Source organism: Dinoponera quadriceps, unplaced genomic scaffold, assembly GCF_001313825.1.
Source record: "Dinoponera quadriceps isolate SergipeBrazil2010 unplaced genomic scaffold, ASM131382v1 scaffold163, whole genome shotgun sequence".
NCBI lineage: Eukaryota > Metazoa > Arthropoda > Insecta > Hymenoptera > Formicidae > Dinoponera > Dinoponera quadriceps.
The window spans coordinates 41,228-66,213 of NW_014554384.1; the positions used below are offsets into that span (position 1 = coordinate 41,228).

Genomic DNA, 24,986 nt, shown 5'->3' on the forward strand with positions numbered 1-24,986 from the left:
AGTGCATTAGTGGGTCAATGCGCTCTTCGGGCGTGATTATGGAATCGTGATTCTAGGCCGTCTCTCCACTGAGAGGCCGTTCCATGATAGCACCGCATATCGGTATGTCACGTAGGTAAACCCACGATGACTCATATACTAAAATATGAAGCGCGTCATTCGCTGCGAACGCTGCTCGAGTATCGTATACACGTAGTCAAGGTATTCGAATTCGTTATTCCGCCCTTTTAATTACAATTCTCTTAAGGCTAGTCCGTAGGGATTTTCAATAGCTATATTAAGGTACTCTCACGTAAATTTATTATTTGCTGAAAAAAATTCCTTCCTATGATTTTACTTAATTATCTAAGTAATTAATATTAATATTGAACGAAATTAAAACAAGTATACATACAATATTACAAACACGAAGATATTATTCTTTTACATCAGTTGGTCTAATAGAAATGCACAGATAACAGAAAGAGATATATAAATATATAAATATACGTATATTTAAATATAAATATTACTGTAAACTATGAACGTTACACCAACGTATTTTCAAAATTAAATAGTCAATAATTCTGAAATTTGTGTATAAGTCTGCACATTAGTCTTATCTTAAGGAATACATGTGAAAAGTGTCGATTTGAGTTGCAAATATCTCAATTCTCGAATGGTCTATCTCTTTCTAATCGCAGGAGCAGTTAGATAATATTTCAGTGTATACGTGCAAGTTTCATCAAATTCCAATTAAACACATTTCGCCTTACAACCTCTTCGATCGCAAGTAACGTTTCAGATTACAGTTTTGGAGCTTCGAAGAGAGCGTCGTTGCGATCTGAATCGCGCGAGAGCTCCGTCGCACCTTTCAATGGAGCCGTGTGATATTCGCATTCTCATCCAACGATCTCATCCAGCGTCTCTCTCTTTCTCTCCCGAGTGTCAACCTCATAACGTATTCAAAGCGTAAGGTAACGCGTATGTACGCGCGGCGCGTCTCGCCTGCGTCTCCGACGCGCTCCTACCATACGGGCTTACTACGAGGACGCGCGTAGCCCCCGCTGTGTCACTACGTCCAGCTCGTTTCTTACTATTAGATGCCGTAAGGAGAGAAGCCAGAGGCCGTCGCATTCAGGCCTCTCGCGCGTTTCGGAGCGGTCAGTAAACACCGGACACTGACGGGAAGCGAGCGTGCGCCCGCACCCAAAGGCCTATTTAGGCGGAACGATTTCTTCTTGAATATTTAACCACTCCAGAACGAAAAAGATTCCCGACCATGGCGAGCGGTAGCTTTTGTCGCTTCCACGTCCGTTCGGCTAGCTATAGTCCTACCCTATCGCGTGACGCGAAAACCCGACAAAGAAATCGCATATTTCTGCACGTGTTCCCTGTTCATTCATCCACGCCGGACAAATGAGAGCCTCGAACTCGCCGAGCTCGAATTTCGATGTTATACTCACTCTTCGGACACCGTCATTCTTTCAGCCTCGAAGAGGATACCCTGTCCGCGCTTCTCGCCACCTCGAAGAGAGCACGTCGATTCGCGACGGTCAGTTCACCATTTCGTTTCTCCGCGAGCGAAACGAACGATTCGCACACTCGGGTCTTCCTTCACTTCAGGTCGGATGTGTCTCCTTGCGAACGGCTCTAACGGTGGAATTCGTACAGCCGGAATTGACTAGAACGATGAATATCGCGCTTGAAACGGACCCTGCGGCGTCATCAACGAGGAAAATCGAGAACGTACGTTTATGCGATATTCGCGCGAGACTTTTGCCGTCGAAAGTCACTCTCGCATGTAAAATTCCTCGGCATGCACAGACAATAGAGGAATCACTCTTGAGCCCGCGCCCACCGAAGTGTTCTGCTCTCAAGAGGGATTCTCGATGGCAGAAATCGCCCGAAGGACGAAAGATCTGAGTTGTCCTACGAATCAAAAATTTTAACCCGTTGAGCCGCGTTGTACGCAGCGCGGCTTTATTTCAGGCACTTTTCTCCCGAATAACGGATCTCAACGGAGAAGTCTTGCGGTTGAACACAGGATGGAAAGCGTTCTCCTCAATTATCTCTCTCTCTCTCTCTCTCTCTCTCTCACACAAAAGTCTCGAGCGAAAACGCAGCCTCAAAGGGTCCTTTTCTCTCGACAGTGGCTCTCCGTAAAATCGTATTGCGAATGAGAGTCGAACGAAAGAACAAATCTTACCACGAAAAGAGCAAGATGATCAATGAGTTTCCATGTTACGAAGGTACCTGCACCAAACGATCGTATCGTATTCGAACTATTCCACTTCGCAACTGACAAACTACTCACGAAAGAGCGTCTATTTTCAAGAATCTGGAAATATACGTATATATTTATACGCGGAGTGTGGTTGTATCGTGTCGAGTCGCGTGAATAGCGAAACAAAGTCCGGAGGGATCGGAATGACCGAGGAATCCCGATTGAAATTCCGAGGAACTGCAAATTATATCCCATACAAAACCTCGTCGTCCACTCGCGTCCAAAGATCCGCCCGAGGTCGGCGAGTTCCGAAGAGCCAGCAGCCGAGAGGACTCGCCCGAAAAAAATACCTCCGTGTACGCGGGGCCTTTTACTTACGCCTAAATATTTTCTCCCTTCCCTCCCCACTAGAGCGCGGTTCTCACTTTCATACGTCGAGGTAACACACGCGGACGAGACGTATATAACGTAGCGTAGCGTAGCGTAATGTAGCGTGGCGCAGGAATTTATATCTCGCCTGCGCACTAGACGGCTCTATAAACGGGGCCCCGCGCGCGCTTTTCTCGCCCGGTCGGAAGAAAAGCGGGGCCCGTGCGTCCCTCTTTTTTTTTTCGGCACCTCTCCGGTACGACGCCGTCGTCGCGACGCGCACCGACAGAGAACCGCCGACGAGTGCGCCTGTACTCGCCGCCACACCCAACGACGCTCGTTGAATTCCACACGCGACACAACCACTGCGCGCTCGTACGTACGGCCAAACGACTGACAAACCGACGAGGTGACTCCGTCGGGGCCCGAGAGTGGGGAACTTCCCGTGCGTCGTCCTCGCCGTCGGTCCTACAGGGCCGTGTCGAGAGCGCCGCGCGCCCTGCTCACGCTCGCTCGTCAACTTTGGAGGAACAACCCTCGAAGAAAGCGAGTTTGTGATATGCGAGGAGGTCGCCTCCTGAATATGCTAATTTTTGGAAATACGTTCTTCCCCGTGACATTCGTCTAAAGCCGGCTCCGTACGATCTGGCAAATGTAGACGGACGTTGGCAATTATATTGGTCATGCAAGTTGAGCGAATGTAATATATGTGATAATATAAAAAAAAATGTAATATAATGTAACATAAATAACCTAATATAACATACGTGATCAATGTAATCTCCAACGTTTCGCTTACATTGTGCAGAGCCGACTTAAGGATTATGGCACATAGAGGAAAGTAAGCAGTAAGACTTGAACAGTAAACAAATTGATCAATCACAGTCGATTATTCTCCTTACGATCGAAGAATAATCTACTGTGATTGGTCAATTTTCTCACTGCTTAAGTCTTACTACTTCTTTTTTTATGTCGTTCTCATGGCTCCTAAGACTTCTCGAGGCTGTTTACATTTGGTCTGGTTTCATAAGGGGAATCGCGCGTGATTCAAGATCGAGATAGGCCATTCTGCGCATCTCCTCGATTTGATATCGCGTTAACAGTGTGTGTGAGTTTCATCCCGACGTATGATATATTTGTAATTGCAATTCCAACGGATCGATCGGTTTCGATTTCTCCCCGTAATGGTAATCTAATCTGGCGTTTCCACTCTAATTGATTTCAACTTTCAAGTTCAATGATTCCATTCTGCAACTTTAATTATGACCGCAACGAGATTTAATTAACGGAGAAAGTTAAGACGCGTGGGAACGCCGTGAAGAATATAGCGTAACGCCGGTTACTTTTACGGCGTATTTATATACGATGAAATTGCGCTCACGACCTGAGATTTCCCAGTGATTCATTAATCATTCTAAGTGTCCCTTTAATAAGGATCCGAGATTAGGCCACTTATCCCGCGCTCAGAGTGTGTCCTATCGAAAGCCCTGTCGAGCTTATAAATTCTCTCTGGCCTTCATTGCTCCCTCGCTATTACTATATTTAAAATTAAAAAATAGTCAAATCTCTTCAAGTTTTGGCTTTCAAATAATGTTGATATTTGTATAAAGTTGAAACTTGTCAACGTCGTGCAATTTTTCGTGACATTTTTAAGGTATTCTCGAAATAATCTCGAAACTTAGAGACTACTCATTAAAGATTCATTATGTGGCAAAATTGTTTCTATTCATTCCCCCACCCGGGCGTTCCGGCCCTGCCGCACCGCGGTCCCGTTCCAGGCCGTTCCGTTCTGTTTCGCGTCGTTCCATTTCGTTCCGTTCCGCTTTGCTCCGATACGTCGCAAATTTCAACGTTCTCACTGCATTACGTCGAATTTCTCTGGATACGCACACGGCGGTAGTACGCTTCTACCTGCTCGCCCTTCCTCTTCCCAACCCCTCCTTCCTCTTCAATGCACTCGCGCCCACGTGAAGCACACCGTTTCAGTGGTTCCCAAATCTTTCGACATGACGGTACGCAAAACAGGTGGAAAATGAATTTCGCCAGAAAATTCGTATTCAATTTATTCACGAGAAATATTGCTTTACAAAGCATCGATGTTCACATAGTTTTAAAGTTTCGGAAGAAATCATTTTTCCGTGGATTTCTTCGGTTTCTGTTCTAAAGACATAAAGATTCATTCATAGAATTTAGGTTGTGTTCAATTAAAACTTCCTAAATTTATTTTTTTTTCTGTACAGAAGATGAAAACAAAAAAAGTCCGCGGAAAATGAGAAGAAAACGGTTTTTTCAGAAAATGTAAAACTATAGAAAACTATTAAAAAACTATAAATAAAACTATAGATGTTTCTCTATCATCCGATATCTTGTAAATAAATTCTAATCGTGAAAACATGAAACGTCTAAACAAAAATATTATAAAAATTTATTTAAAAATATTTGATTTATATATCGGAGAATTTTCACACGTGAATTAATATCTCTCGATTTCTTGGGAAGAAGAGAGGAAAACAAATCTCAACTTCGGGAAAAGATTTGGACACCACTGGATATCAAGCGCACTATACCGGCACCATCGAATTCGGTGGTGCGTGTAATTGTCGTGCGTATCGTGCTCGTTATGCTGTTCGTCGTGCTTAGCCAGCGTTGCGCCGGAAAGCTCGCGATGAAACATCGAGAAAATACTCGCATGAGAGATTTGCACGATAAAAAAAATCGTGAGAGTAGTTAAATCGCCGACCCGAGGTCGGTGCGTTGATTCACATTCCGTACGGACGGCTATCGGATGTGTTACACCATAGTAACGTGCGGTAATACACCGTTAAATCGGAAGTGAAAACTTTCGAGACTACCACAAGCGGATTCTTGCAGACTTTCATGCGTTTTTACTTAATATATCAATGCGGCGAATAATAAATTTTTAAAACGAACGTTTCTCAACGTTATCACGTGAACGGCATTTCAATCTATTCTCACCTCTCATTAGAATTATTTTACATCAAAGCCGATCCTTTTTTTTTTTCGTAAAACCCGAGTTTATGGCCGACGATACATTTGTTCGATCGATGAACGGCCACCCCGGACGAGTAATACCTGATTTTATCCTCCGAGAAACCGGTAGAACGCAAGGAGCACAGTCAATGGGAATATAATACTTGCCTCGCAGGAACATTCGAAGGGGTGAACACATGCTCGTCCGTATAATAATATAATAACGCGAATCGCCGCGACTGTCATCGCGCTCGCCTCATTCTCCTCGATTTGCAATCAGAGCACGCATCGCGGCATGAATCGGATTAAACGCTTCCTTGATTCGCCTGAACCTATTCGGTAGTTATATTTTTCAACGGAATATAATCGTCCGGACTATACAGCTCGAGCCGTGTAATGATGTTCGCTCTATCCGAAATATTTGATAAATATTCACGAATATATACACGGAAAAAAATACGGTTAAATCAATAGAATTTCCAACAGCACACGTAATTGGAGCAAATCTTTTTGATACCGTCGAAAGTAACACTTTAATTATTGAAACAATACATATAACATAGTAGTTTTAATGATATTTTCCACTGAATTAAAATTTTTACTCCAATTACGCTGTTGGAAATTTTATTGATTTAACGGCATTTTTTCCATGTATTCTCCAAGAGGAGCCGCATTTCTTTAATCATTGCGGAAAATCTAAGCTAAAAATTTACTATTAAAAGCGAGAGAGATGAAATTGAAATGATAAAATTATCAATAGCATGTTTTTTATAATCGACGTCTTATAATGATGTTCGATAGAGAAAGAGAAATATAGTTGGCTCTATCTTCGTGGAATTATTTCGGACTACGACGATACGATGTACACGCGGAAATGTTGGTAAATAATACGCACGAGTTACATAAATTCAACCATTATCCACGAACTCCGATAAGTCCGATAAAGGATTGAAAAATGTATGACGAAGTACGAGATACCGTTGAAACGTTATCACGTACAAACATGCGACAATTGTTGAAAAGTGCACCCGAGAGTCTTTAGAGCTGGGTTGTTTTGACAGCAGTTGTCACATTTAATCATTCTAGAATTAACCATTGCGAAATCGACCGTCATTGTGTGACTGTTGCGTGTTATATGTTATCTCGATACACCTACATTATCACCCGCATAAACATATCCTCGGGATTTATGCTTTCACGCACTATGCTCCGCTATTTATTAAGCTCAATTTACAATAAACGATCATAGAAGAAAATCGTTTGCGCAATCTCGGTGAATAAAAAAGAAGAGTTAATATTCAAATTAAAATTCTATCAGTTATAATCGTCGAGTTTAAGGAAAAATCTGTCTACCGAGAGCTGTTTTCAAATATTAATCCAAATTGTAAAAAACATTTTGTACTTGTATTAAAATCGGTCCTTGTTAAAATTGTTGTATTAAATTTTCAACATACCCGTGTGTTAATTTAACATATTGTGTTTATATCATCTTAATATTTTGTGTTTTGTCAATATTCAAAATGTGTAAGTGTTAAAATAACACACTTTATATTTCAGTGACGATTAACGTGTTAATTTTACATAATTTTTTACATAATATTTATGTTACTTTTTGAACATATTCATCTTGCATTGAATTAACATGAAAATTCGGGTGGACTATTTGGAACGTGTGTAAAGTTGTGTCAAATTTAACATATAATTTTTTTACTGCAAACCAGTTCCATCCTTTTCTTCCTCGATGTAAAAATAGAAATAAGGAAACTAAAATTACCAACGTTAGATCTATTTTAATGTTTGAGCCGTCTGTTGACTAAGCCGCTTAGACGGGAAAAATTTCACGGTACACTCAAAAAACACGTAAACACAACGATGTGATTGTTTATACGGTTTTCTTTTTCCTTTTATCGCAACAACATCGGGTATGTATTGCTGGGAAGAAGCGAAAACGATTGTTCGCGCGGCGTCCTATCGGTCGAGCGACACTCGCGCCGAAAGTCTGGCCTCATCGGCCGCGCGATTACCACGCATTTAATTGTGCCATGCTGTTACGCTATCGCGTTAATACACATCACAGACGACGTATATACTAATGGCTTGTTTATTGCTCTTAAGCGGCCGTTTCCTGCCTCGCCGCGTGTAGTAGATCTAGGTATCGCCCCTCTGCGTGCACACGCTCTCCGTAATGCACATTCCTGTGACAAAAGAGCACGCATCACGGCATCTCCCTTCTTATCCCCCTCCCCGCCGTGCTGTTCCGCGTTAACGTTCCATGCGTGTACTGTCGCGTCGCACAACACGCGTCGGTGTTGTAAATTAAAGCGGCGAATTGCACAGGGTGCTACCGAGTGTCGTCGCGCGCTTTCTTTCCCGGCTTCGCGGATTCTTTCCTCGAGCAGTCCGGAACGTCGTTTCTTCTTTCTTCATCCGGGGAATAAATCTTTTCTAAATATAAATTCTGATATTCTCAATATTATGAATTTAACCCTTTTAGTGCCGGGAGCCGATATATCGGCTCCTGCTACACCGGCGAGAAGTGCCAGAGCCGATATATCGGCCCGCACCTTGTAGCGCTTTATTATTCGCATTGCGAGAGATCTCTATCAAAATAAATTTAAAATACGTTATAAATAGTCTAATTTCATTACGAGAGAATTAAAATAAATAATTTTTAAATATTGCTTTTCGTTTGGTTTTTATGAGCCTTTTACCAAATCCTAGTAAAATCGGCCGGTTATCTTCGCATAAGCACCTCTTTTTCGCCCGGCACTAAAAGGGTTAATATTTGTAGTTTAATATTTCTCGTTTTCTCAATCGTCTGCGGACAATGTCTCGGAATTATATCGTCGTCGCTCGATTTAACGTTGGAAATTGACGGGTCTTGCGGTAATTTGAGATTTGAGGATGCGAGCGGCAAAAATATAGCTAGCAATTTCAAGTAAGTTTAGAGAAGAGAACATTGAATGGCCCCCAAACTTGGTTGTCACGACAGTCAGAAACGTTGGACCCAGATGACGGTCTTCCGTTATACTTTCGATAAACGGGAAATCGACGCCGTTTAAATGTTCCCCGGCGACGGTCGGCAAAGCATCACGTACAGATTTTATCGACTTCTTCACCAAAAAGACACACGAACAGCGCAGTCCGATATTTTAATTCATCGTCGCGCTTTCGCGTACGCGGCATCAGATTTAACGGTAACGCCGGTGGAGAACTTTCTACTCATTCATACTTTCTATAGATTACCGCTGTTTCAGTGGTAACAGCGGCGCGATATCGATCATATCATGATATTCGAATATATACAAGTTCGTCAAAATATTACAGCGTAAAAAATTAAGAAGAATTATATCGATGTTTCGTAAGAATGAGAGCGAAGAGGAAAGGGAAAGGGATTATAATTATTTAATGTTCATCCTTTCCGCTAATTCCGCACAGAAAAAAAATGTCGGTCCGTGTAACGGAATGGTAATCGGACGAAAAGTCGGTGACAAAAAAACGATATTACTATTATCTCAACAAAAAAAAAGATATTCGTCACCATTCGTTATCCGGTTGAGATAACAATGAACCGAGCATAAATATACAGGAATTTTTCTATTCATATATAACCGATAGCTTTCGTCTGGCAACGGAAGGCAAGAGAAATTTAGTTACACGAATGTCTTGTCGGTCAGTCATAAAAGGGTAAGCCTTTTTTTGTAAGATTTTCCTGGACAAATTCGGAACACATCCCGTGTATACAACAGGAGAATCCGTTTCTTGGTAATTCTCACGGGAGATACGATTTTCCTCAGACACGAGATGCGTTACGAAACTCGGAAAAAAAAAGGCGGTGCAATCTTCACAGATCATGTACGCTTTTGTAAGGCCGCGCTTTTTTCGATATCCCCGTGCAGACTTAAACGCCGATTCTGGCGTCGTAGATCTCTCCTTCTACGGCACTGCGAAAGAAGCCACGAAGGAGCACGAAGGTCGCGAGCGTGTCGTTGCATCGTCACTGCGTCGAATACCTGCAAGTGCTTAAATCGGCGACACGCGCGTCACACCGGAGCATCAGACGTGGTGGACACACCACGGAGACACCTCGGAGACGCGACTCTTCGGACAAAACAGCCGATATATGTATCTCCGAGGGATCGGGAGAATAATGTGGCGCGAAAAGCGCGCAGTGGCTCTCACTGGCCGCGAAGGTGAGCCGAGCACGAAGGAATTTACGATTTGAGTGCGCTCTCGTTAGCGATTTACTCGGCCGGCAAATCGCCGTGCGAGATCTCCTCGGCTACGCTGACTCAGAGTATCGCGCCCAGGGTGGCCCCGGGTCATCGTGAATCACTGATTTCCTCTGTGAAACGCGATGATCGATAGAATAATCGTTCGTCGCTACAACGGAGATGTCGCAACGGGGTTATCGCTCGTCAGAGTTGTAACTCTGCCTTCGATTTACCCCGTTATTGTTCGAGGAAATCACGCGGCTGCCGGAGCTGTCCGATGAAGTTCGTCGGAAATCCAGCGTAACCGATCCGGCGATACCGATATATAGCGATATATACATACACAAACACACAGTGTGCCGAAGGCTCCCGGATAAGAAATAACCGCGAGTGAAAGGCGTTAATGATCGGCGGCGTTACGTGAGGGACGTTTAAAAAAAAAAAAAAAAACCTCGCGAACTAGTTGGCCGCTGCATACGCATGGGAGCGAGCGTTAAAAGTGCGTGCTAATTACGCGCGACTTTTGCGCGGAGAGAACGACAAACGTCGCGCGGGATGGGTCGACGTACAATCGCGCGTAGAAGCGCATCGACGTTGCAATCCGCGGCCGCGTTACACGATCTGTCGGCGATCTTTGTGTTTACGGCGGCGGCGTTATATTTACGTCCGTGTTTGATCGATCGCTCGCGTCTTCTCGTGAACTTCCGCCCGACTGTCTGCGTGCCGAAGCTGCTGGAAATTAGATTTTCGAGCGCTTATTCACGACCGATCACAGCCCCGTATCTCGAATTATCGCGTCGTAGTAATTGAGAAACTGTTTGCTGTTAGATAATTTTTATCTCTCGGTAGTCTCTATTTCTCTATCTCTCCCTCGCTTTAAATTCGCTTTATCGTCCTATTAATTATATCATTAGCGCGGAAATGCCAAACACACGTAATTGATTTCAATCGGCACCGACACGTGTGTGCGTACAGACACGTATTTTTCTGCGAGCATATTATTAATCGCTTCGACGTATGTCGTTTAACGACGCGGTGTCACGCGCGCAACGACACGCGAAACGATTGCGCCAGTTATGCAGATCGAGGGGAGAAAAACTCTGTTCTATTTCCCTGAATTAGTGTTCACTCATAGACATTTGTAGAACTCAAAAAAGAGAAAGAGAGAAAGATATATATACGGTCAAGACTGTCGGTGAAATAAAGAAAAGGAGAGAACCGGTACAAATTAGCGCAGCCAGTTCAGCGGATAAAAAACAAACCTAAACACACACACGGGCGAATCGGAGAAAAACAAAAGGTTACATATCGCAAAGTCAAAGCAAGCCGCGAGTCACGTTGAACCCGTGGTGATGCAATCCACGAGGAGGAACGGGATGGGCAGGTAACGCGAGCGGGACGATGATGATCGCGATACGATGCATCGGGCAGGCTCGCGCTGTGTGTCGCCGATAAGCGCGTGCGATATCAACAGGTCCGCCGATGCGTCGTCGTTGGACGTGTCGCGGACAAAGCGCAAGTCTCGCGGCCCTCCGTCGTGCGTGCGTACTACCACGGTGTATGCGTGACGCATATTTACCTGCAAGTCCGGCGGATGGGATGCGGTTTCCCCAAGGTTTCTCCTTGAAAATTCCACCGCTGCTGCTGCTACTACCACCACGCCACCACACTGTGTACACACCGACGGCGGCACCACCACTTCGCATCACCTCACCAATACGCGCGAAACGTGTCGCCGCGCGGCATCGCCGTTGCTTCTTCTCCTTCTCCGTGCACTAGCAGAGTTGCCGCCGATCGCCCAACTGCCGCATCGAGGGCTCGCTCAGCGCGCATATCGAGACACGTTCGGCAATCAGTGGACGCGCAGCCGGACGCACTGGGAAACCGTAAACACGCGCGATCGAGATGCGCGAGAGGTGAAACGCGCGGTCAAAAGAGTCGCGTCTCCGCGGTGCAACACGTCGCGCCAACGGAGTGACGTTTGCGCCGAATGTTGTTGCCCGCGACTGTCACTAAACGTCACCCCGTCGCCCGTTCGTTCCTTCTTTCGTCCGTTGATCCGTACGCGCGCACGCGACGCGACACCACCGCGTCGTCGATACGTGTGTTCGCGCGCGCTACGTCAGCGGGGAAACGTGATGATAGCACGCACAAGCGTGGGCACGACGGACGCACGCGATACCAGTGAATGCCGCTGCTGTTCCGTCGCGAATGGCAGCTACCGACTTCTCCCGACGGCCGTCACGAGCGCTGCGCATGCGCCGCGCGGTAGAGTCCCTGTGGAGTGAGACTCCGATTTTCTTTCGCCATTTTCAGATCTCTTCTTCCTCGGCTGTACCGTGTTACACTTTCTACACACCAAGTGAGGTCACCACATAGAGATATAAGAATAGAGGGAACAAGCCTGTAAGTGGAAGTGATAGAGGCAAAGAGAGAGATGGATGCCGAGTGTCCTATCTGTCTCTTTCTAGTTGAGCGCTGTGATTGGTTGTTACAATGAGCCGCCAAGACGACCACGCGACGTCAGGAGGGGAGAAAGCAGACTAAAATTTCGTTTTGTAAATATGCGTGCACATGTGTGTAGAATTAAAATTCGTTAAATATTCGAACGTTAACAAAATAATAATTGGACGCGATTTGTTTAAAAATGAGGCATTGTTTGAAATGCAAGGCGGAGTCTTATCCTGGATGTAACCGCAGTTTTCACTCGTAAGAAAGTACAAATACGTAACCTCAAATAATTATATGTTATTTTTTCCTACATTTAAAAAAATATGTAAATGTGTAGGCTACCGAAGGATGTAGATATAAGGCGTAAATGGTTGAATATACTTCAACTACCTTTGTATTTTGAAGTGAAAACAGCATATATTTGCAGTGATCATTTTAGCAATGACAGTTTCTTTGAATTGGATGGAGAAAAATGTATAGCTATATCGTCGTTGGCGCGGCAGCCAATCCCAGCGCGTGACTAGAAAGAGACAGATAGGACACTCGGCATCCATCTCTCTCTTTGCCTCTATCACTTCCACTTACAGGTAGCATATATCCCTTGTTCCCTCTATTCTTATATCTCTATGGGTCACCAAGACTCGTCATTGTTTGCGTCCAGCGGAAAAAATAGCTTATGACTGTTTCTATCATCATGGTTAAAGTCTAATTGACGATTAGTTCAAAGAAATTGACCAATCGCATTGGCGAATTAGCTGAACTGATCAATGCGATTGGTCAATTTTTTAAGGCTCACGCCTTAAATTCTCTTTGTAGATACTCTTTAAATGGATCTTTAATGTGTGATATATTTCGATATTTACTGTCAATATTGAAAATGTATAATATACATAACATAAACTATAGACTTTCAAAAATGAGAGTGGATATCGGAACACAGCCAAAGATAGAATAATGCAATAGCGCTCTCTGAACACAGTTTACGGCATTTTCTAAAAATGCACCAATCAGAACACAGTACGATGACTCCGAGTCGGGTAGTCAGCAAATCGAAAACGCCATTAGATCGCATGCGATCCGGCACCAAACAAGCACCGTGTATCGTGGACTTTACCTTTGCTCACTAACTACAATTTAGCAGTGATTCTATCAGCGCGAAAACCGAGCCTGTCTCTTAGTACCGAGTTTATGGCACATATGTCGTTGACCGCCAACGTGACAGACGTAATAATTATCTTCGTTGTAATACGTGAAAGTATCGCAATGATCAGATCGATGTGACGAACTGTTAAACGTGGGAAATGGAGGAAAATATCGATATTTACATGGATTTACCAGATTTCGATTTGACGAAATCTAACATAAATGTGAGGTTCACTTACGGTAATGTTGTGATTAGCGTTACAATATACAAACATAAATCAAGTTTTGACTGCGTAAAAAATATAGAGTGGTGTGAAAGTAATTTACTTTTAGTTATTATTATAAATGAAATTAGTTTTAAACTAGGCAAAACTAGGAAAAATATGACAAAGAAAATCATATATTCTTGTTTTTATCTCTCCATTAAGAAGCTTATATAATTATTAGTTTTAGTAATTATGAACTAATTACGAAATCGATTACAAATATCTCTCTACAACATCAACATCTGTATTTGACATTCGTATGGATCAATTTATTATGTAATAAAGATTGATATTATTTGAGTCTTAAGTCAAATAAATAATTTAATATGTTATTCAATGTACACATAATCAAATATGTTTATTTTTATAACATGAAAAGGACCAATCAAAGACTGATAATGCTTGTAACTGTGAGGAATTAAAGAAAAAATTTAATTCACTTACCAGTGAATTTGAAAATATGAAAAAGATCAATCAAAACTTGGAGACAAATCTAGCTTCCTTATTGAAAACTGCAAAAGTGGAAATTGCACGGAAAGACAAGACAATAGAGGAACTTAGAAATCAGTATGAACTTTGTACAAATTAATATAATTTTTTCTGTAGTCTTCTTTTTTAATGTCAGAAAAATAATTACAGGTTAGATAATGCAGCCTTCAGAAGAAACAATAGATCTTTACATTTTTCAACCTTCAGATCATATCAACACAATGCAATAACCGAAATGTATGAAACTTCTGTGATGAATTCGGAAGAGAACACATTTATGTCACAGCAAATTGAATCACATTATACTGAATATAAAAGTAGAAAGCCACAAAATAATACTGATCAAATACCAGTTACAGTATTTGGAGAAAGATTACACAAAAGAATCATGGATGATAAGAGAGAAGAGAAGAGGCTAAGAGCATTATCAAAGCTTAGCTCAGAGACCAACGTAAATAAAATCCCTGAAGAATGCATTGTAGAAAGTGACAAAGAGAATGGATCTGAATCCAGTATAAATAACAACGCTAACGAATCTAATGCTATTGCTCGAAATTCTAATTCAGGTAACATAGTCAAATATAATATATATGTGTATATTTAATTATATTATATTATAGGATTTGACTTACAATATTTTTACTTTAAAAAAAAATATACAAATTTTGGAATTGGTTGCATGATTAAATATAGTTAGATAAAGTATAATAAATTTCTCTTATGCTGTAATACAGTGTTTGGAATTAGGTGCACATTTTGGGAAAATTTCTGAGGTGATCTTCCATTATCGCACATAAGACGTTCTGCCTCAGGTCCTTATGATATATATTCGTCCTTGATATATGTGTGTGTCTGTGTGTTTTATAATAATAACAATAATCAAGAATATAATTATTAAAATTTTAACTCAAAATTCTAATAATTGTCATTGCTATATTATTACATTATATTATTATAAAATAGATATACTTAGAATACATTACAATAGGTTTCATCTCAGGAATTTGTCTGAAATGTGCATCTAATTTCCATTTCTGCTGTGTTATATAATAATTAAAGATATAATCACATTACATCATAGGGACTTCATATAAAAAGGATTCAGGGAAAAGGCTGAATGAGGAGAATGATACTTGTAAGAACAAACGTCTAAAGACTGAGGATAACGAGGATAGGAAAGATTACGATACCGATTACAATCGTACTGCACAATGCGACATGAAGGACGATCTTACGAAATTGGAGGATCAACTATGTGTTATGTATTCTTATAAAAAAGATCAAGTTCCGCTTGAGACGAAACATAGGGCCTCTTCGGAATACAGAGACACGAGACAGGCGCGGAGTTGTAGAAACGAATGGAGAAGGGAGGAGAGAACTAGTTCAACAAAGGATTACGATGACGCCCGTGCTAGTAAAGGATCTGTCGATAACTCGAGAAACCATCGAACTGCTTCGAATGAAAGGCTCAATAGCGACAACCAACATGATAATTATATCAACGGATACAGAAAAAACGATTACAGACATGGTTCGTCGAGTTCTAGGAGTTACTCCAAGAGCAAGAGTGATTACGAGAGCTCGAGTAGTCGTCGCTTACGGGAGAAATCGAGCAGAACGTACAGAGATAGGAAGTACGACGACTACAAATATGATAGCCGACATAAGAGCGACAGGTCGAGGAGAGGCTACGACAGCAAGGAAACTGGTGATGTTAGGACAAGATACAGTAGTAGAGACCGCGGCAACTTGCGAGATAAATTAAGACATACTACGAGCGACGTCGAGGACAGAGAAAACAAAAGTAGTTCGTACAAAAGTAACAAGTACGATGATCGTAGACTAAAGGAGACTGCAGCGAACGATTCGGAGGATAAGAGATCGCACAGAGGTAGTAAAGCTGCGATAGAAATCGATCCCCGGACGTCTTCTAATCGAACGGTTGTAAATACTACGGTGGACCACGACGTCGGGAGCGCAGAACAGCATAGCGCGAAGAATGAACCACGTGCATCTGCGAGTTTCGCAGAAAGCACATGTGCTACGGACGAGAGTAAGGATAACACGAGGGACAGGAGTAATTTGGAAGAGGGCGAGATTTTAGAAAGTCCCCATCCTAGTCCCGAGAAGAAGTGTGATTCTGCCAAGATTTCCACGGCTCGAGTAATAGAGGAAAATGTTGCAGATCTTCAAACCGAAGGTGCAAACGAGGATGCGCCTGTGGATATCCAAACAACTTATGTTAAATCCGGGGGTTCGGGTCAAATTCTTGAAAATAGTACCGTTATAACGAAGAAATTGGGAGAAATGACGGAGACTGACGCGAGACAGACTGAAGCAGCGGTGCCTGTTTCGCAAGGGGATGCGGAAGATACTGTTCACGTGGAGACGACGTGGTTAAATCCAGCTGGCGAACGCGCTGCGACGACTGACGGTCGCAACGACTCCGATATGAGTAATCAAAACTCCGGTGGAAATGCAACGGATTATATTATTTTAGACGCTCTGGCAATCGAGGAGGTGTACAGCAATAACAACGACGTAGACGACTGTAAAAACTGCATCGACGAAAATTTACGCGATTACAGCAACGATGGCTTTCAGGCCAGACTTGAGGAGATGTATGATTTCAGTAACGAAAGTGCTGTTAGAAGCGAAGAGATGGGCGACTCTAACGCCGAAGGCACTGTTGTTGAAGTTGACAAGGTGGACAATCCTGGAACCAACAATGATGTTTGCCAAACTGACCGTGAAGACGTGCAAAGTTCTAAGGATACCACGCAAGTCGAGACTAACTGCGATAACGTCGATAAAGGTGAAGTAGTACCTGGTGGAAACGAGACTTCTCATCAAGTACCTGACAAAAGCAACGACGAAGTAAGCCGTGCATGCCTCGATGACCATAATTACGTTCGAGACGCCGTTATTGATGCTTCAGTTCTTGATACTTCTGTTCCCGATGCCTCTGTTTCCGATGCATTCGTTCCCAATGTTTCTGTTTCTGATGCCTTCGTTCCCGATACTACAGCTAGCGCTTTAGAATGTCGGGAACCCCTGTCGAGCACTACGATGCCAAAGGAATCTGAAACAGAAGAAACGGTCAACAACCAGTCAGTTGATGTGAAGAAGATAACGTTGTCCGCGATGAAGAACAAGAAGGACCGGAATAGTAAAGCGGTAGTGATCTCGCGCCGCCGAAAGGCCGTCACATTGAGCGATAACAACGCGTCTATGACTGTTCTGGTAAATACGGATTCGACAAGACCATCTCTTGTTGACAATCCTGTGGATGACAAGAGTGATTCTGTGTCGAAGCCGCGGGCGTGTAAACTCGTGCGCACCGTAAAGCCGCCCTGTAAATAGTTATCCGAGGTATAGCTATATAACATATCTTTGTACATAATGTTAATAATGCAGATACGTGTACGAATATGTACACTACGGACATGTATAAAACGCGACTGTATAAACTACGAACATGTATAAACCGCGACTGTGTATAAACTACCGACATGTATAAACGAGGAGTCTTGAAATAATTTATAGTAGGCGATCGTACGAAGCGATGTGGTATTTTTCGCGAGAGTCTCTACACCTTAAGGGGCCTTCTACCTTCGAAAAAGAGCTGTATTCAGGAATTTTTTTTTTCTGAAAAACTCCGAAACCTATCGATTTGCAATTTATCACATTTATTATGTAAGTGCAGAGGAATTGAAAAAAATAATGATTGCTCGGAAATCCTAAAATTTCCGTACCTAAAATTTCAACGCATTTTTCGCGAGACTGAGATGTTTTCGATAAAAAGGTAAAAAGTCCCTTAAGTCTTGATATCCTCGCGGTAGATCGATGCAGTTCGGCAAGATAGGAGCGGAGAGGTAAAAGCGAAAGATTTTACTTAGGACTGATTGTTCCACCTTCGCATAAACTATGTGGTAATTTATGTAATGAATAAAAATTATCTGAAGAGCTGATGTATTGAAGAACAGTGGTATATCATTTTTTCATATTCTTGTGTAGTTATTTCCGTATGGGAAAGCTCTCCAGATATTTTTATCTATTAGATAAATGAGCTACAGTTATGCAAGAAGGGTCCAACCCACATGTGGAATACGTTTCGAGAAAAATGAAGATGAGAAAATTTGATACATGATTTAAAAAGTATATAAATAGCACTGAAGTTCTTCACAATCGTTCAAGAAGTCAAGTATAATCCATTTTCTTTTTTTTAAGGGTATTCATTGACAAGCTTAAAAAAATGACAAAAAAATGGCACAGCTCTTTAAAAAATGACAAAAAAATGGCACAACTAACAAAACAATAAAATATTGTTTTAGTTAATTAAAAATTTGTTCTTTTTATTTTATTATTAGAAAGATATATAGATTATCCATTGATAACAAACTTCAAAAAATCACTATTTTTATGAGTCGGGTCTATGCTAATTACCACATAATTCATCTGGTGATGAAACAATCGGCATTTAAAAAGCAACATCGCGATAGCCAAAAGCATATTTTGGATCTTGTTTGATTTTTTGTTCTTCCAATACGAAATATCTTATTCTTCATTTTAAAGTATCCATCTGTTCACATAACGAGATCCTCGTAATCGAAAGACTGCAGCATCCTCCATCCTGCCTACCCGCCTAGTGCTGTCAATTTCGACTACCCGGGTACCCGATCTTTCGGAACTGACTATACAACTAATTTCAGACGTTATCATTATCTGTTACCGTTGAAAAAATAAATAATTTATAACGTCTGAAAACGTATACTCATTTACTGAAAAACTCGGGTACCAGAGTAGCCCCGATTGTCAGCACTACTGCCTATCCCCTTAAAGAAGGACGAAAGCAGATCTATTTTTAAACACTCCGCGGTTTTCAAATATATCACAGAGGAAAGAAAGACGAAAAAAAGGGGAGTGAAAGAGAAAGAGGGGCTTTCGAAGGAGAACGAAAAGAGCGGCATTTCATATTGCCAAATCCGTCCTGCATCGATCCGAGGTGAAAATCCGGGATGAAACGAGGAACGAGCGAGCGCGTCCGCGTATCGATCGCGGAAAATAGCCGGCGCGCTGGTACGCGCGCGTCCACGCGTCGGCCGCTGACGTCACCGGAGGCCGTTCGCGTGCCGCGCTTCGCGACGTCAGCCACAGAGGACGTCGGGACGACGCGCCATGGACGTCGCCGCCGTCGTCGTCGTCGTCGTCGCCACCGGGATCACATACTAAACAGCCGTTTCCGGAAACGAGGCTTCGCTCGCGACGTTCGCGAGCATGTGCTCCTAGACACTGTTCTCGTCCGCGACGGTCCTATCTCGACGACGTTGAGGAGGAGGAGGAGGCCAGGTGCGATCCTGCGAGGACGCGCGGTGCTCTCTGAATCGCGGCCCGCACGGCCGCGCCGTTCGCTTCCGGTAATCGATCGGCCCGATTCACCCCGACCAGGCCGACAAGATGGGTTCTATAGTGCTCAAGTCGCTCTCGGTGCTGCTCGGAATATTCTTCGTCTTCGTCGGCACGATGAAGCTCACGTCGCACATCAGCAAGGACCTGCACAAGGACCTGGTAAGTCGCCCGTCCGCGACAGGGGGTTCCTTGCTTCCTTCCTCCCTGCGCTCGCGCGCTCCGAGACGAAACACCGTTGTTGTGTACATGCACGATAAATGGCGGCTGACATCGGCGGTTTAACAATTGACAGTTAACTGCTCAACTCGACGGTGTTGACTTCAAGTTGGGATTTTCGGCGAAAACTGCCAGCTAGTTTCGACATGACGATGTGCGTAAAAGCCGACGAACGGTGCTCCGTTCGAATCGTTTAAAGTCGATATCGCATTAGCAAGCGCGATTAATCCTGTAATTAACGGTTAATCGATCGGAGAGACTTCTTTAATTTAACAGTCGCAACTGTCAGATCACGATCGACGACTAAATGGCGGCCAATCAACCCTTCCACGGATAATTCGTCCTGATTAATCTCTCTTGATTAATTGTTAGATGATTATTTAACTAGTCGATACATAATTAATTAGACATCGTTTACGCAGTAACAAACAATTTAGAAATTGTCTAATGACACGCGAGACTGACAGATTGGACGCTATTTGTCGTCCATACTTTCCTCATCTCCGTTGCTTATGTAATTCTACAAGACACCAGACGTCGTCGTCGGTACCAAAGTGGACACGCCAAGAGTGCGAGCCACTGTTGTGTGCATCTGTCAGAGCCCGGCTTTATTATGTAATATTACGTGCCCGAGTTACCGCTACCCTTGATCCGTTGTTATAGTCGCACGCGCGCGCGCGCGCTTATATAGCGCACCGACGCTCCCCCTCGCCAGCTAAAACACCCGGTGTTGTTGTTCCCACGGCCATTTCCGCGTCGTTAACATCCGGAAGATTGAATCCGGCGAACGTTTGTTTGAAGTTTCAAGCGCGAGCAACTACGCTACTTTTTACATCCACGAGAAAATATACAAGTTTTCCCTCCGATGAGTTTTCTAAAGATAGAATTATTTCCAATAAATGTCCGGAAGTCGAGAGACGACGTTTCCATAATTTTTATCTGCTCTTTTATATCTTAGAATTTAACAATTAAGTCCCTTAGGATTTGTTGTGGGATCAGCTTAATTCTTTATAAGTGCATGAGGAAAATAATAACGTTCCACCCGATTTGCCGGGTTTTTGCTACAATAAAAGAAATCGATTCAAGCATCTATTTGTTCATTTTTTTGGACGAAAAACCGGAACCCAGAGGGGTCTTTTTTATTAGTTTTGGTACATAAGAAGTTAATTTCGATTCGGACGTCACGTTTGCAGCAGTAGGACGAATTAAAGCACTCCACTAAATATCTGTTTGTGGCATCACAAGATATACGTATCGTAACGAATCTTAACGAGGCCAAGGCCGTCAGCGGAAAAGAAGTATAATTTCTGAAATCCGGCCGATCGTAAGATGCGACGCATACCGGGTCTTCTAGCTTGTTATAGACAGTGTAAAAATATACTCAGCAATAACGCGCTCAATAACGGATGCTACAAGTGTATTAAGACAACACGACGCTTTCCCTCTCTATTAAAGATGTAATGTTTAATCGTTCATGTAGGAATATACTTGCTTTATGAGATACATATCTGAATATTAATACATTTTGGTGGAATTTGTAAAATTAACGCACATGTTTTCCAATTTTTCTCTTGCAAAATAATGTAAAAAAAAACATATTTTTTCCTATTGCAAAGCAGATTAGCACGTTTCGTGTTGTAGCGATATGTTGTTACAACGTATAGACACATTGTAAAATCTTAATGTAAAATGCGAATTCTATGCTGTGTCATCCGGCTATTTTGGTGACTTCGGCGTTGCCCAACGAAAGTGATATTAAAGTAAACATTCGCGCACGGATTGCTTGGTCAACCGCCAGTGGAGTTGCTGGCGAATGAGATATTTATACTTCACATATCAGACCGAGTCGCGTTTTCTTTGGGTCCTAGTCGAATTGTTCGAGCCTGCCAAAACGGGCTCGCGATTATTGCTACTATGTAAATACTGTATATACACAGAATATTCGGTTATAAGAACGGATTAGAACGAACAGTAGAGCGCGTTGTATCATTTACAGAAATTATTTAATTGAACGTTATATTTTTTAAACGTTTCAATTTTTAACACTTGATAATATATCGTTAAGTCTCAAAATAAAATTCAAAGAATATAATTATTGCTTTCTTGAAGTACAACTTGTAAATCTCTTTTTCTGAACCGGCCACTGAATCCACTCCAGACAAAATTTATTATCTTATTTCCTCTTTTCAATATTTAATGTTCGCCGAAGAAAATTACCGGGTCTTAATACTCTTTTTTTCAGAGGAAGGAGTATGTCAAATACGCAAAAGTGTTCCCGCTTTCCGGCACGTTCGACTTCAAGGTACCCAGCAAGTGGTATCGAAGAGTCGTCGGTTCGCTTGAGATTATCTGCGGCTTCGCCATGGCGATTATTCCAAGTCGTAGGTGCAAAAAATTAAACACCTTCTTCGATCACGATATCCTCTCTTCGTTTCTTCATCGTTGATGAACACTTGTCCTGGGAAATTATCCGTTTCACGGAACTTTAGTGCCATACCATCGTATCAAAAGTATCGTATCATCGGTTCATAGATGTCTTTATTATCGCAAATCCTTCATTTTTAGCTTAGACAGAGTGTTCAATTCGTAAATTCTTTCCAAAAGTTCTTAATATTAATTTCTTATTACTTCTTTTTTTTTTGCAAATTCCTACGGCTATACCTCTATCATTGTTAACACAAAATATCACCTTATTTATCAAACGGAGTTACGACTTATTAAGGTAATTTTGTAAATTGCTTTCAGATAAAGTTAAAAACGTATCGAACACAGTGCTCCTACTGTTGATGCTGATGGCCGTGTATTCTCACTACATGGTCAACGACAAGTTCGAAAGGATCGCCCCGGCATTGGTGAGTGGTCGTCCACAGTTGGTCTGTTTTTTCAGCTAAACTGGCTGCCCTAATTCAAGAAATTTATATACACATCGAAGCATATGCAGCATACGTACGAGATTCTCACGTTCCGATGTGCATACATTTCTTGAACTAATGCAGTCATTTCACCTTATAAAAAAGAAAAACCAATCGGTCAATCGAATTCCGCGGGTTGTAACCTGGTGTATGATTACAGGTGTTCTTCTTTTTGCTGACGGGGCGACTGGTGATTGACTGGCAACTGAGACGAGAAGAAGCGCAATCGGTGACGGCGAACGGCGTCGACGACAAAGCTAAGAAGCAAGACTGAGCAGGTTTATGGCTAGAGAATGCGTGTTCGTCCGTTTTCACGTTGACCCACTTGATTCCACTGTTTCATTTCTGGAACACTGGACCACTGACCATGTTACCATATTTATTTCCAACGTACTCTCTCTCTCTTTCTCTTGCTTCCATTGTTCCAGAGATGGGACTTCCATGTCGAAATATTGTTGTACGATCATTTGATGGATACGCTCGATATATTCATCGGAAAACTATGTGAAATCTAAAGTAGAGAGAAAACGGTAAATTCGGAATCACGTGGGTTAAGTTTGTATAAAGTGTACGTCCCTCCAAGGGTAGAGGCGTGAGATGGAGAACGAATTTAAGGTGATTATTTATAACGCGAATAGCGGAATGAATTTTCGTTGCACTCTATGTTCACTTTGCACACTGTATTGCAGTATGAAAAAGCATCATTAAGTTCTTGGACGCGATGAAACCCGTCATTAATGGAAGCAACTTTTAGGAACCTTATCGTGCCCTTTTTTATTGTCGTCGCAGGTTATTCACTCAAGTAATATGCAACGGATCATGAATTCCCTTTGATGAATGTTATTTAGAAACAATTACAAATCTGTATTATAAAATCCGACAGCAATTACAGACCGATGATCGGCGAAACGTCGTTTTTGCTAATCGACGATAGTATTTCATCCCGCATCATTGATTCACTTAGAGACTATCGTATCAATGTCGATTGACGCTGGTCATGATTAAATAAGAAAATGATTTCTCTCTCTATTTATATTGTAGTTAAGACAACGGTGCAAAAAGGAACGAAAGATCGCTAGTGGACAATTAAGGATTACCGGTAAAATCAGTTTTAGGCGTAAATTAGCTCGATTAAATGATTCTGGTCGATAATTTTCTGCCTGTTTCCAATTCCTTTTACATGTCATGATATACAAGCAGCTACGTAATATAATATGCTGTAATATAAACAGCTATGATACAAGTAACTATGATAGTGAAACTAGAGTTAGTGTCATAATATAGACAGTTGTAATACACGTAACTATGACGTATGTAATGTAAAAAGTTAGACAGCGTAAACAGGGAAAGGGGAAATTTGATTTGCCAGGCGTGACACACCAATCGACATCGGTACGATTGGTCTTAGGTGACGTTAGCTTAAGCACGAGGTACTAACTGCCACTTTGAATGAATGCGTCCTTACATGTCGTGCGAGCGTGCGTGTATGAACATACGAGAAATGTTTCATAGTAATCGGGACATATATGCGCATTAGTATTAATTTATTCCTTAAAAGCTCCACATATGCGGATAACAAGTGTGATCGGACAATTTGATAAATAAAGCATAAAGTGGAACTGTCAGCGGATAGACTTTCCTCCCAATTACCTGTGACAGTTGCAAATCTTCGTGCCAAACAATGTTCGGCGGATTTCGAAGACTTCTTGGAATCAATTTTGGAATGTTTATGTTCGTGATATACTTTAGGAACACTTGAATGTGCAATTCCAAAAATTCCTTTTCCGCTAAGTTCCACGCGTAATTTACATAAAACAAAACAATAACTCGCCTTGGTCCGAAAAAAATTCACGTCATGTCTTTTGTTGAAAGCTTCTTTACGTCGAAACATTTTTTGTATATAAAATTGCAATAAAAAACATGTCTGAAATATACTGTATCGTTTAAATAATAAAACCTTTCTCGGTGTGATGATCCGTTATTTATATTCGATACTTGTAACGATGTATTTTTAACGGGCATCGTTACATGATCGGCAACGCTCGCAAACGTCTTACTTACAGACAACTTTAAGACACCTTAAAAATGTCTTAAAAATGTTTTGTGTCCCAATTTTAGGTTTTGTGCTGTCCAGATGTGTACATTCCAGTATTGCTATAGTTCAGTAGTTTAAACAGATTATTTGCCAAAACAATGTTGATCTCCTCGTAATTTGTGCCTAATTTCTTTTTTGTTCTTAAATTGAGAAAAAGAAGTAAAAATGTTTTCAGCTTTGCTTTAATTAATTTTACCAAGATTTTTTATGATTATTATTTATATA

General features: G+C 42.0%; 3 protein-coding genes across 11 annotated transcripts in view; 2 read left to right on the forward strand and 1 right to left on the reverse strand.

Moving 5' to 3' along the window:
- The window catches only part of LOC106747929 (afadin), a 49,782-nt gene extending 37,813 nt beyond the window's left edge, over nucleotides 1–11,969 (reverse strand). For 3 of the 9 annotated variants that reach the window (XM_014626023.1, XM_014626070.1, XM_014625982.1), the window contains exons 1-2: nucleotides 2,585–2,943; nucleotides 1,446–1,663 (exon numbers count right to left, since the gene is read on the reverse strand). In XM_014626023.1, the coding sequence (XP_014481509.1) occupies nucleotides 1,446–1,462 (17 nt within the window). In that variant the 5' untranslated portion in view covers nucleotides 1,463–1,663; nucleotides 2,585–2,943. Of the gene's footprint in view, nucleotides 1–1,445; nucleotides 1,664–1,732; nucleotides 1,912–2,188; nucleotides 2,321–2,468; nucleotides 2,551–2,584; nucleotides 2,944–11,359 lie in introns of those variants that run through there. The other 6 variants (XM_014625995.1, XM_014625990.1, XM_014626003.1 and 3 more) reach the window with 6 other exon arrangements.
- A 1,430-nt stretch (nucleotides 11,970–13,399) lies between these two features.
- On the forward strand, nucleotides 13,400–17,691 carry LOC106748108. Its single transcript, XM_014626327.1, has 4 exons — nucleotides 13,400–13,598; nucleotides 14,020–14,207; nucleotides 14,280–14,695; nucleotides 15,211–17,691. The coding sequence occupies exons 1-4, from the start codon at nucleotides 13,533–13,535 to the stop codon at nucleotides 17,490–17,492; spliced, it is 2,952 nt and encodes a 983-aa protein (XP_014481813.1). The 5' UTR covers nucleotides 13,400–13,532; the 3' UTR covers nucleotides 17,493–17,691.
- Nucleotides 17,692–19,586: 1,895 nt separating this feature from the next.
- On the forward strand, nucleotides 19,587–24,600 carry LOC106748046 (transmembrane protein 35). The gene is made up of 4 exons (XM_014626232.1): nucleotides 19,587–19,697; nucleotides 21,997–22,135; nucleotides 22,500–22,606; nucleotides 22,827–24,600. Exons 1-4 carry the CDS (start codon nucleotides 19,587–19,589, stop codon nucleotides 22,938–22,940), a joined length of 471 nt encoding a protein of 156 aa, XP_014481718.1. The 3' UTR covers nucleotides 22,941–24,600.
- Nucleotides 24,601–24,986: the final 386 nt, after the last annotated feature.

Excerpts from the sequence above, each read along its gene's own strand:
- LOC106748108 (XM_014626327.1), top strand. The coding sequence starts at position 13,533 with ATGGAGGAAAATATCGATATTTACATGGATTTACCAGATTTCGATTTG. Across the intron at positions 14,208-14,279 it reads ATAGAGGAACTTAGAAATCA|GTTAGATAATGCAGCCTTCA; the intron begins GTATGAACTTTG and ends AAATAATTACAG. Across the intron at positions 14,696-15,210 it reads TGCTCGAAATTCTAATTCAG|GGACTTCATATAAAAAGGAT; the intron begins GTAACATAGTCA and ends ATTACATCATAG.
- LOC106748046 (XM_014626232.1), top strand. The coding sequence starts at position 19,587 with ATGGGTTCTATAGTGCTCAAGTCGCTCTCGGTGCTGCTCGGAATATTC. Across the intron at positions 19,698-21,996 it reads AGGACCTGCACAAGGACCTG|AGGAAGGAGTATGTCAAATA; the intron begins GTAAGTCGCCCG and ends TCTTTTTTTCAG. Across the intron at positions 22,607-22,826 it reads AAAGGATCGCCCCGGCATTG|GTGTTCTTCTTTTTGCTGAC; the intron begins GTGAGTGGTCGT and ends GTATGATTACAG.